At 41.7% G+C, this 13,330-nt stretch overlaps 1 protein-coding gene and 1 long non-coding RNA gene across 3 annotated transcripts in view; one reads left to right on the top strand and one right to left on the bottom strand.

Moving 5' to 3' along the window:
- Positions 1–13,330, top strand: part of NFKB1 (nuclear factor kappa B subunit 1) — a 124,621-nt gene that overhangs the window by 101,710 nt on the left and 9,581 nt on the right. For both annotated transcript variants that reach the window (XM_040237755.1, XM_040237756.1), the window contains exons 14-17: positions 1,890–2,075; positions 3,568–3,709; positions 7,199–7,313; positions 13,072–13,273. In XM_040237755.1, the coding sequence (XP_040093689.1) occupies positions 1,890–2,075; positions 3,568–3,709; positions 7,199–7,313; positions 13,072–13,273 (645 nt within the window). The remainder of the gene's footprint in view (positions 1–1,889; positions 2,076–3,567; positions 3,710–7,198; positions 7,314–13,071; positions 13,274–13,330) is intronic.
- LOC120861884 lies at positions 2,715–7,202 on the bottom strand. The gene is made up of 2 exons (XR_005720647.1): positions 4,158–7,202; positions 2,715–3,942 (listed from the first exon to the last, which is right to left on the bottom strand). It is a non-coding gene; the product is annotated as an uncharacterized LOC120861884 (long non-coding RNA).

Genomic DNA, 13,330 nt, shown 5'->3' with positions numbered 1-13,330 from the left:
AAATGCAAGTAAATTAAGACAATAACTTCTTTCCCCAAAACTATTATTTCCTGTGGAGAATAGAAATTATATTCATGATGCTCTATCTATAATTATATATTTACTTTGGACATGGCATGAACAGGGGAAAGAAAAGAACATTAGAAAGGAGCATAAACAGGCTTACCTAAACAACAAACATAGAGTCACCAAACTTACCTATTCTTGTTCATCAAATACGACACTTTTGAAGACATTTAGAATTTTATAGGGGAAAAAAAAAAGAATTTTATAGGGATGGTCTTTTCTCATCAAATGTAGCCTCTAATGAGCAGCTGTTCATGTGTCCATGCTTCATATTACATGTCCATTCGCCCAGTCGTGTCAGACTCTTCGCAACCCCATGAACCGCAGCACACCAGGCCTCCTTGTCCCTCACCATCTCCCCAAATTTGCCCAAGTTCTTGTCGATTGCATTGGTGATGCCATCCAGCCATCACATCCTCTGACACCCTCTTCTGCCCTCAGTCTTTCCCAGCATCAGGGCCTTTTCCAGTGAGTTGGCTGTTTGCATCAGATGACCAAAATACTGTAGTTTCAACTTCAACATCAGTCCCTCCAACAAGTATTCAGGGTTGATTTCCCTTAAGATTGACTGGTTGATCTCCTTGCAGTCCAAGGGAATCTCAGGAGTCTTCTGCAGCATCACAGATCAAAGGCATCAATTCTTTGATGTACAATTTCAGTGTACCTATTGAAAAAAGAATACAAAAAGGTCTTTTTGTGTGTTCAACACCTGTTGAACATGTCAGATGCTTTTACATGTTTTAATCATCTTGATTCCACTGTAAAGAAAGTATTAGTTTCTCCATTTTATAGAGAGAGCACATCAAGTTTCACAAATGACCATTCACTCACTGAAGGTACCTATTTGTTAGTGGCAGAACCAGAATTTGAACCAGGTCTGCCTGTAAAACCTTAGTGCTCTCAAAGCAGCTGTCAGATAGTATAGTAGGACCTGAATGAGGATGATCAGAAACTGCACAGGATAGCTCCCACAGTGAAGAATGTGAATTTAGACCACATCTTCATAATTTGCTTGAGCACGGGATGGGGAAAATAGCTGCTCTGCTTTCAAGAATTTTAAAAATGCCACTTCCTTGTAATTCCTAGAAGAGCTTTACTTCATTTTCCTCCTTTCCAAATAAACAGGATAAGATGTACATTTTTAGAAATGTAAAAACGTTTTTTAAGCTCTTAAAGTTCTCATCACAAGAAAAGAATTTGTAACTCTATATGCTGATAGATGTTAAACTAGACTTATTGTAATGATCATTTTGCAACATATACAAATATTGAGTCATTATATTGTATATGTAAAATTATTACAATGTTATATGTCAATTACACCTCAATTTAAAAAAAGTTTTCTGGAAGTGACTTTAAAATAGCTTCAAACTGGGTTACTTATGACCATTTTTTAAACAATTTTTACCCATTATGATTTATTCTCTGCAATACTGTGTTAAAGGGTTCAATGATTTGCACTCAGAAGTTATATGGCCAAGAGGCAACCACGTATAATACAAAGAATGGCTCTGAAGTCTTTGCACTGAAGGCTATACAAAGTTTCTTTCTTCAGGAAAATAAAAATGAAAATAAACAAAATAGCTCCCTAGGTCCCACAATTTCAATAGAAAATAACATCAACAGTTAGTGAAATTGTAAGTGTTAACATATCCTGGAAAACAGATCATTTGAAAAGGAATTTTAAATTAACTGTTTTTCTTTTCCCTTTGCAGTAAACCTGCCTCTGCCTTTGGCTGACCTTTGCTGAAACAGTGAATTATAACTGAATAGATTTTACTGAGAAAAGGCTGATTTTTTTTTTTTTTTGGCTTTTATCTTAGGAACCATAGACACCCCATCTAAAAATGACCCTGAAAGTTGTGGCAAGAGTGACGACAGAGAGGTTGTAAATCTCTCCGAGCAAGTAACAGAAACCACAGAGCAAGATGGAGCATCCTGCACGGGGGGCACTGCCGCTAACCTGGCGTGCTCGGTAGGAGTAAGAGAAGAGAACTGCAGCCTCCAGGGTGAGCGAGCTCGTGCAGGACGGAGGACCGCGTGGCACTGGCTGGCGAGGGCTGAGTCAGGTCTGGGTGGAGAACCTGTTTCCAGAAAGGTTTATCTTCTGTCGACCTGAAGACTAAAGATGACACGTCCACATCTGGTTCTGTGTGCTCTCCGGAGCCCTGTATGCCTTTCGAAAAGCCCGCCGGGTCACTTTATGCACACTGGGGTTTCCATTTGTCCAGTGTTATCTCTGACAATAAAGTACAGACATTTACATACGCTTCTCCAGTCACGTCATGCAGTTTTAGGGTATCAGGAGAGATAATCTAGATCATTTCCACCGCAGACAATAGAGAGCAGTTTGCCTAATTTTGACAGTCTCCCTTCTCTGACTATAGCTTGACTTGTCACACTGAGGTGGAACTGCCTGAAAATAGGAACTTTTCCCTTTGTGCTACTGCCTTCTTTGGAGAATTAGGATTAGGAGGGACAGTACCTATTTGGAACCAGTACCCATTAGGGTATGTGTCACGAGTCTAGGTCATCCCAGATTATGCTTGGAAGACTTCTTCTGTAAGAGAAAGATAGTAAATAAATAGAATTGGGGGCTAATAGGGTTTCTGCTGCATAGTCTTTTTTTTTTTTTTCTCTCCCTTAAATAAATGTACACACCATGCTTAGCTAGGGGGCCATAAAAAACAAGCCACACACGGGATTTGGCCTGCAAGCCACAAGTTTCCTCCCACTGACCTTCAGGAAGCAAAGTTTACAAGAACACCAGTGGCTGTAAAGCAACTATACCCCAATAAAAATTAATAAAGTCACAGACGATAAAAATAAAGACCTAACACACAAACACCAGTGGCTCACAGAGAGTCTGTCTGTCTGTGGCAGAGACTGGTTTTTGACACTTCCTGCCCAACAAGAGAGTCATTTAAGATTCCGGTGAAGGATTATTTCCCCAAGAGATTGATTATTTACAATTGTGGCAAAATCCAGTGAGCATTATTTGGAGATTGATTATTGCCCTTAAAATAACAGACATTTCTGAATTTCTTTTCCCCCAAAAAATTGTAGACAGATTTTTTTGAGATCAACCTCTATAGTTGTCAGTGAGCCAACATCCACTTGTGCTTTTTGCAGTGAACACAATCCAAAAGCACTGAAACGTGTGTCTGTGCACATGCTCGCTCAGTCACATCCAACTCTTTGCAACCCCATAGACTGTAGCCTGCCAGGCTCCTCTGCCCATGGGATTCTCCAGGAAAAAGTACTAGAGTGGATAGCCATTTCCACTTCCAGGGAATCTTCCCAGCCAAGGGATCAAACTTGTGTCTCCTGGGTTGGCAGGTGGATTCTACCACTCGGAATACCCTGAAAGGAGCATTTTCCACTAAATCAATGTGTCTCAGGGTCTCAGAATGCTGATGCTGACGGTGTTGGCCTCAAGCATACCATTCCTGTAGAGCAAGTACAGGAAACTCAACTGTGACTGTGATCATTGCCTTGCAGATAACCTCTTTCTGGAGAAGGCTATGCAGCTGGCCAAGCAGCACGCCAACGCCCTCTTTGACTATGCAGTGACAGGAGACGTGAAGATGCTGCTGGCCGTCCAGCGCCATCTTACTGCCGTGCAGGATGAGAACGGGGACAGGTAAGTCAGGACTTTTGTAAACAAGGTGTTTTAAAGGGACAAAGAGAGAAAAGAATTGTGTGCATACTAGCTAGAGGTGAGACAAATTGATTGAAGTCACTGAATCCTGCTACTGAAGCATTCTCTCAAGAAAAAGAATGCACCAGTAAGGCTAAGTGGTGTGATCTGCTTCTCTATCCTGTGGTCCCCACCTGTTGAGTTCTAAAATAGCTGGTTACTCATCCAAGAGTTCCCTGGTGGCTCAGAGGTTAAAGCGTCTGCCTCCAATGTGGGAGATCTGGGTTCGATCCCTGGGTCAGGAAGATCCCCTGGAGAAGGAAATGGCAACCCACTCCAGTATTCTTGCCTGGAGAATCCCATGGACGGAGGAGCCTGGTAGGCTACAGTCCATGGGGTTGCAAAGAGTTGGACACGACTGAGCGACTTCACCTTCATCCAAGAGTATGACACTCTGGGTTAGAAAACTAAGATGTGGGTGGGAAATGGTACTTTTTGAAAAGCCCTGCTTCATTTGTTGGAATAAGATTTAGAATAATACCTAATAAACATTTTGTTTATTGGAATAATGTAATAAAGTTTGGTCTTACCACATGTCTAAAGTGCTTATTATCCCAACTGCATACCTGTGGTAACAGTAATCTCAAGGAAAAGCCCAAAAGAGCACAGAGCAAGAGCAACAATGACAAAATGATTAAGAGGCCATCATCATTCTCTCCTGGTGGACAGTTCCTTCTCTACTGCCTGTGTTAATGGCCACCAGTCTGTGACTGGACCAGCCTCTTCTGACTGCTCTCACTCATGTGGTGTGGGAGTCTACCATTCCACAACCATGCTTCCCCCTTCTGGTGTTGCAGGGCTTATAAGCGCAGGGACACCTGATTTCTTTCTAAAACAGTTCTCCTCATCCTTTCCCTGAGACTTCTGAAATAATCTCAAAAGCCTATAAACATAGCACGCGGCAGCAGCTCTCAAGTCCAAGTCCAGTGGTTTGCTCAAAACCTTCCCCAAAATAAGCATCAACAGTGAGAAATCCTCTCTGGAAGAGCTCTTGGGTGCTGTGTCTTAAACCTAGTTTAAACACTGAACCAAATGCTTTAGGAAAGTGCCAACCTCGGGGTTTCAAAGAGAGACCTTTGTTCTCATTCCTTGCAGTGTAACCAAGGATGTGGTGTAACCACTGGCCTTGTTATACAGTATGGGAGGAACCAGCACAGCCGTCGTTGTGTAATGTCGTCAACAGCAGAACGTGTTTTACAGGGTTAAATAATCCAGTTAGCATTCAGTAGCATATAACCACAAGAGAAAGCAGTTAACCAGGACAGGACAGCAGTACTTCAGATGACATTCTTAGGGACCAGCTGATGAGCCTAAGAAAGGTGAGCACATGTCAAGTTAGAAAGGGACCGCGGGTGTCTGAAGGGAGGACCGTGAAAAGGGATACAGGCACACGCATTCAAGTGGGGGCATTGAGGCGAACGTATGAACATATGTGAGGACCTGGAAGTATATGGAGAGGCTGGGGATGGAGCCTTCCCTGCCCAGGCAGGAAGTGAATCCTTAGAGCCCCCTCCCAGGTCCCCAAATACTCTCACGCAAGCACGCCCTCCCTCCAGACCCCCCGCAGCTGGAAGCTTGACAGGTGAGACTGGGGAGGCCAAGGAAGAGTCCTCATAAGAGTGCAGACAGGAACAGCATTGAGCCTTCACAGCTCAGGTCCCTTGTTTTCACTGAGCTTACTGTATTCGGCTATTAATCTGAATCCTGTGGCCATTAGTCATCACAGAAAATACAATGAAAAAAAACTTCTGGTACTGGGGAAATTCCCATAAGGGTGTGAAAATTTATGGGGGAGGGGGAATGTACTTCTGCTATGAAATGCTGAGCTACACATGGAAATTTTTAGGCAGTTTTTGAAGTACGACCTTTTTCTTGGTATATATACATCACGTCTGCATCAGACTTCAGGACCTTTTCATCCGTCTTCTTTCAGTCCTAGGTTTCAAGAGACAGTACTGAAACCCTGAGATAATTCATTTAAAAATCCCTCTCAAATAATGATGCCACTAAGTCAGTGTTAATCCCACATAATACACACTTGCTATTGCCAAGAAAGTGGCCTGAGTAAAATGACCCCTGCCATGTTTAGAGAAAATGCAGCCTGTGCTCAAATCCCGTACGTGCTGTCACCACGGGATCCTCCGGGTGTGCGCTGCACCGGGATCTGTCCATACCTCGGAGGGTTCATCATCCTGGATGTTCACCACCACCCCACAGAGTAGCACACACGTGCCCCTGAAGCAGGAGACCTTAAGGAAGTGAGGGATGGCTTTGGAGCAAGACAGTCATGGACGTGATATATGACCTGGATTGAGTTCTCTTGTACCCGTAAGTCTCAGTTTCATCACCAAAAATAAGGATAATATTACCTACCTTGTAAGACTATGATTAATATGATAATGTATGTCAAATGCTTAGTGTAGTCTGGTATTAAAAGCTCTAAACAAATAGTAGCCATTTTTTATTCTTGTTGTGTCATTTCCAATTAATTTTAATAGTAAATTTTTTTAACAATTAAACAAATTTTGTTCCTAGGAGTGATGCTTGGCACCTGCCAATATTTTCAGCTTCATTACTGTAAGCCCTCAGTTTGTTCGGTCATCCTTATTTTAGTGTCTAAATTGTGTGCCAGGGCTGTAAGGCTGACCCAGAGAGAACCAGCCTCCGAGAGGCTCAGAAGACAGAGAGAGAGGACGTACTGAAAACTGTAGTTGCTCAACCAAGCAGGAAACTTGAGCAGGGGGACAGCTTGCTCTGCCTTGGAAACTGAGAAGGTCTTCTCCAAGGATGTAAGTTTTGGACTGGAGCATGAAGGCACTATTGAGGCAGACAAGAGGAGCAAAACCATTCCAGGCAGAGGAGAGATTTCAGGGGAGAAATACAATCACACTGTTCCTCTGGAGGTTTGCTTCAAGGCTTCTTCCTGTAGTTACGAGTCTAACTCCACTCTCCCCTCTTGGAATCTAGGAAGTTCTTCAAGAGCCACCACTTTGTATTTTGGAAGAGGGGGCAGGGCTAGGTGAGATAACTACATTTTTCTGAACAAATACTAGTTCAGGCATTTAACTCATCATCTGTGTGTCTGGGTAAGTCAGGGAAAAGTTAGAGAAGAAAATGCCCTGAAACCATAGCACAGAGGCAGGGCTAGGATTTGAACTTGGAGACTTCTCTGCCTCAAAGTCCAGACTCCTTTACACATCAAGGAGTCTGAACTGAGCCCCCAGAGACCAGGCAGGCTCTGTAAGTGAGCAGGCAGTAGCACACCCACCTTGGGTTCAGGATGTTTCATAGATTCCAGACATTTGCGCTCCAAAGGAAACTAGGTATGAGAGCCAAATTCAGTTTACAAATCTAATCCTATCGTGGGAACCTGTTTTCTTTTTTTTTCCATTAACACTTTAGCTGATTATTGCCACTATATTTTTATTCCAGTGTCTTACACTTGGCAATCATCCACCTTCATAATCAGCTTGTGAGAGATCTGCTGGAAGTCACATCTGGCTTGATTTCTGATGAAATTATCAACATGAGAAATGATCTCTACCAGGTAAGCAGAAATATCTAGGAGACGACTGAAGAAAAATCCATGGTGTGTACCTGTGCTTGTGTGTATATTAATGGTAACATATAATGTTAACAGTAGCAAAAATAAAACAATGTGTCTCTGTACGTAATAGCAAAAAAGCCCATTACATAGGAATGTTCTTTTATGAATGAGGACCCTTTGATCTATGGGTATAATAGCAGTCACCCCACAGTGAAATTCAGCATCCTGTCGAGAGACTGCAAACTTGAAGCTTCAGAAACTTGCCAAAGCAGACAGTCTACTGCAGGATAAATACATCACCCGTGTCAAGAAAAAATAGAATTGAAAAAGCTTTTCAGTTTGAAAAGCCAGTGATTTACAAGAAGTTTGAAGTGTGCTGAACAGGTTGACAGCATCTAGGTTAAATGGTTGTCGAATGAAGGGGTGCTGAGTCAAGAATAAAGAAAACTAAAAAGGTTGCTTGAGAAGGAAAAAGTGTCTTTAAAAAAACAGAAAATTCAAAATACAAAATAATAATAATAACGTTCAAGGTGAAGTACACAGGGAACACTAAAGAGATTTGCCCAAATCAGATTCACACAGAAATTAGGTAGACTTAAAAGCAGACTGAGGAACTCTTGTTAGAGAGGTCAAGTATCTCAGCAGAGCTGACTGGAGACCCGGTGAGGCTGCCTGGTGGGTACACGCAGATTTCAGGTTAGGAAAGGAGACTGTGGGTGTCAGACGCAAAACTGGGATGCTGGCGCAGGGAGCCGGCAGACCCCGGCCAGCCTCCCAGGCCAAGGGGCCACGCTGGGAGGAGGTGAGTGGGGTCTGGCGCCCTCCCTCTCCCCCTGGTGCTCTCCCTTCCCGCTGCCTTTCCCTGGCCCCACCAGCCTTCTCTACAGCCTCCTGGTCTTGTGCCCTTCTCAGATTTTCTGTTTTCTCCTTCCCTTCAAGACTCAAAATGACTTCCCAGTCCTCCTGGGCCTCCACGGCATGCCCAGATGCCTGACTCAAGCCTATGCCTCCCTCTAAAAATACAGACACCCACCATGTACAGTTATTTATACAGTAAAGGTGCTTGTTCCAGTTCTTAATTTTTAAAGCAGAGATGTGAGTCGTTTTCTAAAAGCAATAGCACTGAAACGTTTGCATGTAGCTCCCAGTAGATCTTTATCTGTGGACAGATGGATCGGGTGGATCTGTGTCTCCTGGTAAGGGGAAGTAAGTTTCCCGTTGGATATTAAGGCATTAGGCCACGTCTTTGGCTGTCACGCTTAAGATCGAAGGGAAAATGAAGCTGGGGAATTCTTCACTGACTCATAACTAGGAATGAGGTCTAATTTTAGGTATGTATTTAAAGGATAGCTTCTTCACATCTTCATACCAGTTTGGGTGTTGCTGGTATTTGGAAAGTCACTTGGCCCATAAAGCTTGAGTCTCTCAGGCTTTAGGACCGACTCTGCCTTTCACCGTCACAAGTGTACAGATAAAACTGGAAATATGGGACCTTGCACTTCTCAGTCCCCCGTTCAAAGAGTGCTTAAGTTCAGTGCCTGTATGTCAGATTCAAGGAATTGTTTTTCTGTTTATAAATAGGACCTGCAAAGGACACTGCACAACAGGCTTAGTAGTTGTGATTTATTATGTGCCAAACTCCTCACTGTATCATTTGGGTATACCCATCGAGACTCTCCACTGTGCTGGGCACAGAACTCTGAAACCACCCCCTTTGATACTTCCATGCCTTCTGATGTGGGGACTCTTGGGGGCATGCAGGTCTACTTCTCGCACCCGTTTACCATCGTTTTCATTAATGGGCAATGATTTGGGACCCCCTGGCTGGCCTTTAAGGTGTCAAACACACACCCAGTGGTGACTTTTATTTGGGAACTAGAAACCCACTAATATTTAAACTTTCATTTTTCTGTTGTAAAAATTCTCTGTTAGCTATTCTTGATGGGAAATTATACAGTTCCCTAAATAATTTGGATTATTTGGCAATTGTCTGAAACATGCTCCCAAAATACCTTTCACTAATCTTAGTACATTTCTGTGGCCATCTGTCGTGATCAAATCTCTCTTCCACCCACCCTCTAGAGAAAGCCACACTCAAAATAATATAAGTACATAGGGTTAAGATTTTTCTGAAAATATTTCTGAAAGCTTTTCCTTTTAAACTATTTTCTCTTCTCCCATTCCTTTGCTTGCAACATAAAGAACCACTCTAGCTTGATACCAATTTTATTTGCATATGTTCCTATAAAACCTGAGTGTGGGGTTTGTGCATGTATTTTTTGTTTTTAATTATCATATATATGTTTGCAGTTTTTAAAATAGTATGTAAGGATGTGCATTAGAGAATCAAAGTTACCCTCCCTAGCAGCATACAAATTCTCAGTCCCACTCCCAAATAGAAGTATTTCCCTAGGTATTCGCTACCTTAACATATATACTTTAAAGTAGACAGATATTTTAATATACCTCTTCAAAATTTATTTTTAATTGGAGGGTAATTGCTTTACTCTGTTGTGTTGGTTTCTCATGTATAACAGCGTGAGTCATCCGTAAGTATATGTGTGGCCCCTCCCTCCCAGCCTTCTACATTGTCAGAGCACCAGGCGGAGCTCCATTACACCACAGCTTCCCAGTAGCCATCTGGCTTACATATGGTGGTATATGTGTTTCAGTGCTGCTCTATTCGTCCCACCCTCTCCTTCCCCTGCCGTGTCCACAACTGTCCTCTCTGTTTGGGTCTCTATTCCTGCCCTGCAAAGAGTTTCATCGTTACCATTGTTCTGGATTGCACATGGATGCATTAATATATAATATTTGTTTTTCTCTTTCTGACTTCACTCTGTACAACAGACTCTAGGTTCATCCATCTCACTAGAACTGACTCAAATGTGTTCCTTTTTATGGCTGAGTAATAGTCCATTGTATATATGTACCACAACTCCTTTACCCATTCATCTGTTGCTGGACATCTAGGCTGTTTCCATGTCCTAGCTATTGTAAATAGTGCTGCAATGAACATTGGAGTACATGTGTCTCCATAGTGACTGTATCAGTTATATTCCCCCAACAGTGCAGGAGCGTTCCCTTTTCTCCACACCCTCTCCAGCACTTATTGTTTGTAGATTTTTTTGATGATGGCCATTCTGACCAGTATGAGGCAGTACCTCACTGTAGTTTTGATTTGCGAGTGATGTTGAGCATCTTTTCATGTTTGTTGGCCATCTGTCTGTCTTCTTTGGAGAAATGTCTGTTTAGGTCTTTTGCCCATTTTTTGATTGGGTTGTTTTTCTGGTATTGAGCTGTATGAGCTGCTTGTGTATTTTGAAGACTAATCCTTTGTCAGTTGTTTCAATTGCAATTAGTTTCTCCCATTCTGAGAGTTGTCTTTTCATCTTATTTATAGTTTCCTTTGCTGTGCAAAAGCTTTTAAGTTTAATTAGGTCCCACTTGTTTGTTTTTATTTCCAGTATTCTGGGAGGTGGGTCAAAGAGGATCTTGCTGTGATTTATGTCAAAGAGTGTTTGGCCTGTGTTTTCCTCTAAGAATTAATAGTTTCTGGCCTTACATTTGAGTTTGTTTTTGTGTATGGTGTTAGGAAAGTTTATTCTTACATGAAATCCATGGTATATTATACATACTGCTTCTGCTTTGCAAAAAACTTCCTTAAATTTTTAATTTTAGATTCATAGGTGGTTGCAAAAAACGTGTTAGGAGGTTGCATGTACCCTTTACCTGGTTTCCCCAGTGATAACATCTTGTATAACTCTAGTCCAGTATCAAAGCCAGGAAATTGATATAATCCACAGATCTTACTTGGGTTTTGCCAGTTTTACATGCACTCGGGTGTGTGTTCATACAGTTCTTCGTGCATGTATTTTTAAGTTGCATGGGTGGCTTTGTCCTACGTGTCACGATCTCTCTGCCTTCACTGTTTGTGGAATTTATCCAGGCACCTCTGTATACAGCTAGTTCATTGCTTCTACCCCTGAAGAGGATCCTGTTGTGTACATCTTCGATCTATTCTGTACCTGTTTCCCAACAGTTGACACTTAGCCAGCCTCTCACTTCCTACCTCCACAGACAGTACTTCAGTGGAGAGTCTTACTCATGTGCCCTTGTGGATTTGTGTCCCTCAGGCAGGAATTGGGTTGCTGGGGTATTTGTTTACTTGGCTCTGCAAAATGTCTGCCTAAGTCCACATGCCAGCAAGCATGGTATTAAAAGTTCCTAGATTCCTACATTGTATAATTACTTAAGATATAATCCTGGGGTTTAGGATCTAAAGCCTAAAATATCATAGAAAACCTTCCATAGGACCATAGAGAGAGAAAAAAAAAAACTTACCATTAGTAAAAAAAAAAAAAAAAAAAAAAAATTTTAATAATTAAAAAAAAAAAAAAAAAAAAAAGTTTATTAAGAGATTTTGTATGATATGAAAATTATATTAAAACTACATATAATGTTAAATCTCTGAATGGTATAATGTGATTTCAGGTCCTTTTTCCAATCTCATTCTCTTTCCTTTCCTCATCTCCCCAAATGACATATCTGATTACTAAACAGTTTATTTTTTATTTTGAGAGAAAGGCTCATGGCTATAATGTGTAAAGTTCCAAGGACATGATTCATTTCAAGCCAGGCTATAGTTCTAAAGGATGAAAAAAAAGGGGGGGGGGTAGGAAAAAAAGAGTAGAAATTTTGGGGAAAAAAATCCTGTTTTGTTTCTGTTACATTAAAAATCACTGTAATGACACAGCACAGTATCTTTCATCCCATTCTCACCTCGTGTGCCCAACAAGGATGTTGGTGGTCCACCTGCTGTCACCACTACAGCCAGTAACTGCTTACTGAGAAGGAAAGTGTAGGCAAATTGTCCTTAGAGAGACTGGATTTCACAGGCTGCTGTGAAATAGACTGATCTGTATAAAAACATACTGCTGTTCTGGCAGTGACCTAAGTTCTTTGAAAGATACTTTCTTGAGTGTGTTTGTCTTACTCATCTCGAAAATGTAGTTTTCAAAACATCTCATTTGCATTCACTGAGGTGCCGCTTTGTGGGCAGGATAATCAAATGGACTACTTATGCACCTGTTACATGTCAGCAACTTGGCTTGTTTGTCCATCTGAGCCTTCTTTGTGAGGTGGCTCTCTTGTTCTATTATGCCTTTGAGAATCCTTTTATAAAGTGTGGTGGCAGAATCCTGTTGATTGGTCTCATGGATCTTGTCCCTGGAACAATATTTTTTAATTTACCAATTTTTTTTGCATGTCATTATAGAATGACAGTACCTTTGTCAACTGGTTTCTGCTGGGTAGTTTGTTTAAACATTTTCAGTAAAACCACAAGTTGATTTGGTTCGTTAACATATGATTTCTAAGCTGAAGGTAAGACTCCTACTAGAAATTCAAGAAAACCAAATTTACTAATAGGAGTTAACTGTCAAAAATCAATTGACGGCAGCCAGAAACAAAGCTATTAAGAATTGTAAAAAATAAAAACTTTTTAAAAAATAAAAAGAATTGTAAATATAAAAAGTAGTTTTGATAACTGACTAAATGTCAGTCCAGTGTATATATATGTCATTAGCATATGATATGGAGTGGAGAGTAATTCATTTGCACAGGTGAGAACTTAATCTGGGAATGAGAAATGGCCCCTAAGTATGACTCCACCTGTCGCAGTCACAGCTAAGCCAGTGGATTACGAGCGTCTGTGCGACTGACCACTGTCACCGCCTGCCTCTCCTCCACTCTCTAGACACCCCTGCACTTGGCAGTAATCACCAGACAGGAAGCTGTGGTGGAGGACTTGCTGAGGGCGGGCGCTGACCTCAGCCTCCTGGACCGCGTGGGTAACTCTGTTTTGCACCTCGCTGCCAAAGAAGGACATGATAAAATTCTCGGTATTTTACTCAAGCACAAGAAGGCAGCACAACTTATTGACCACCCCAACGGGGAAGGTAAGAGACAGTCACACATCGTGGTATAACTTCTGTCTGCTTTCCAAACAATAAGTA

The sequence above is a fragment of the Oryx dammah genome, unplaced genomic scaffold (genome assembly GCF_014754425.2).
Source record: "Oryx dammah isolate SB20612 unplaced genomic scaffold, SCBI_Odam_1.1 HiC_scaffold_3, whole genome shotgun sequence".
Lineage (NCBI taxonomy): Eukaryota > Metazoa > Chordata > Mammalia > Artiodactyla > Bovidae > Oryx > Oryx dammah.
The sequence above is the reverse complement of the archived record's forward strand: the minus strand, read 5'-3'. Positions and strand labels throughout refer to the sequence as shown.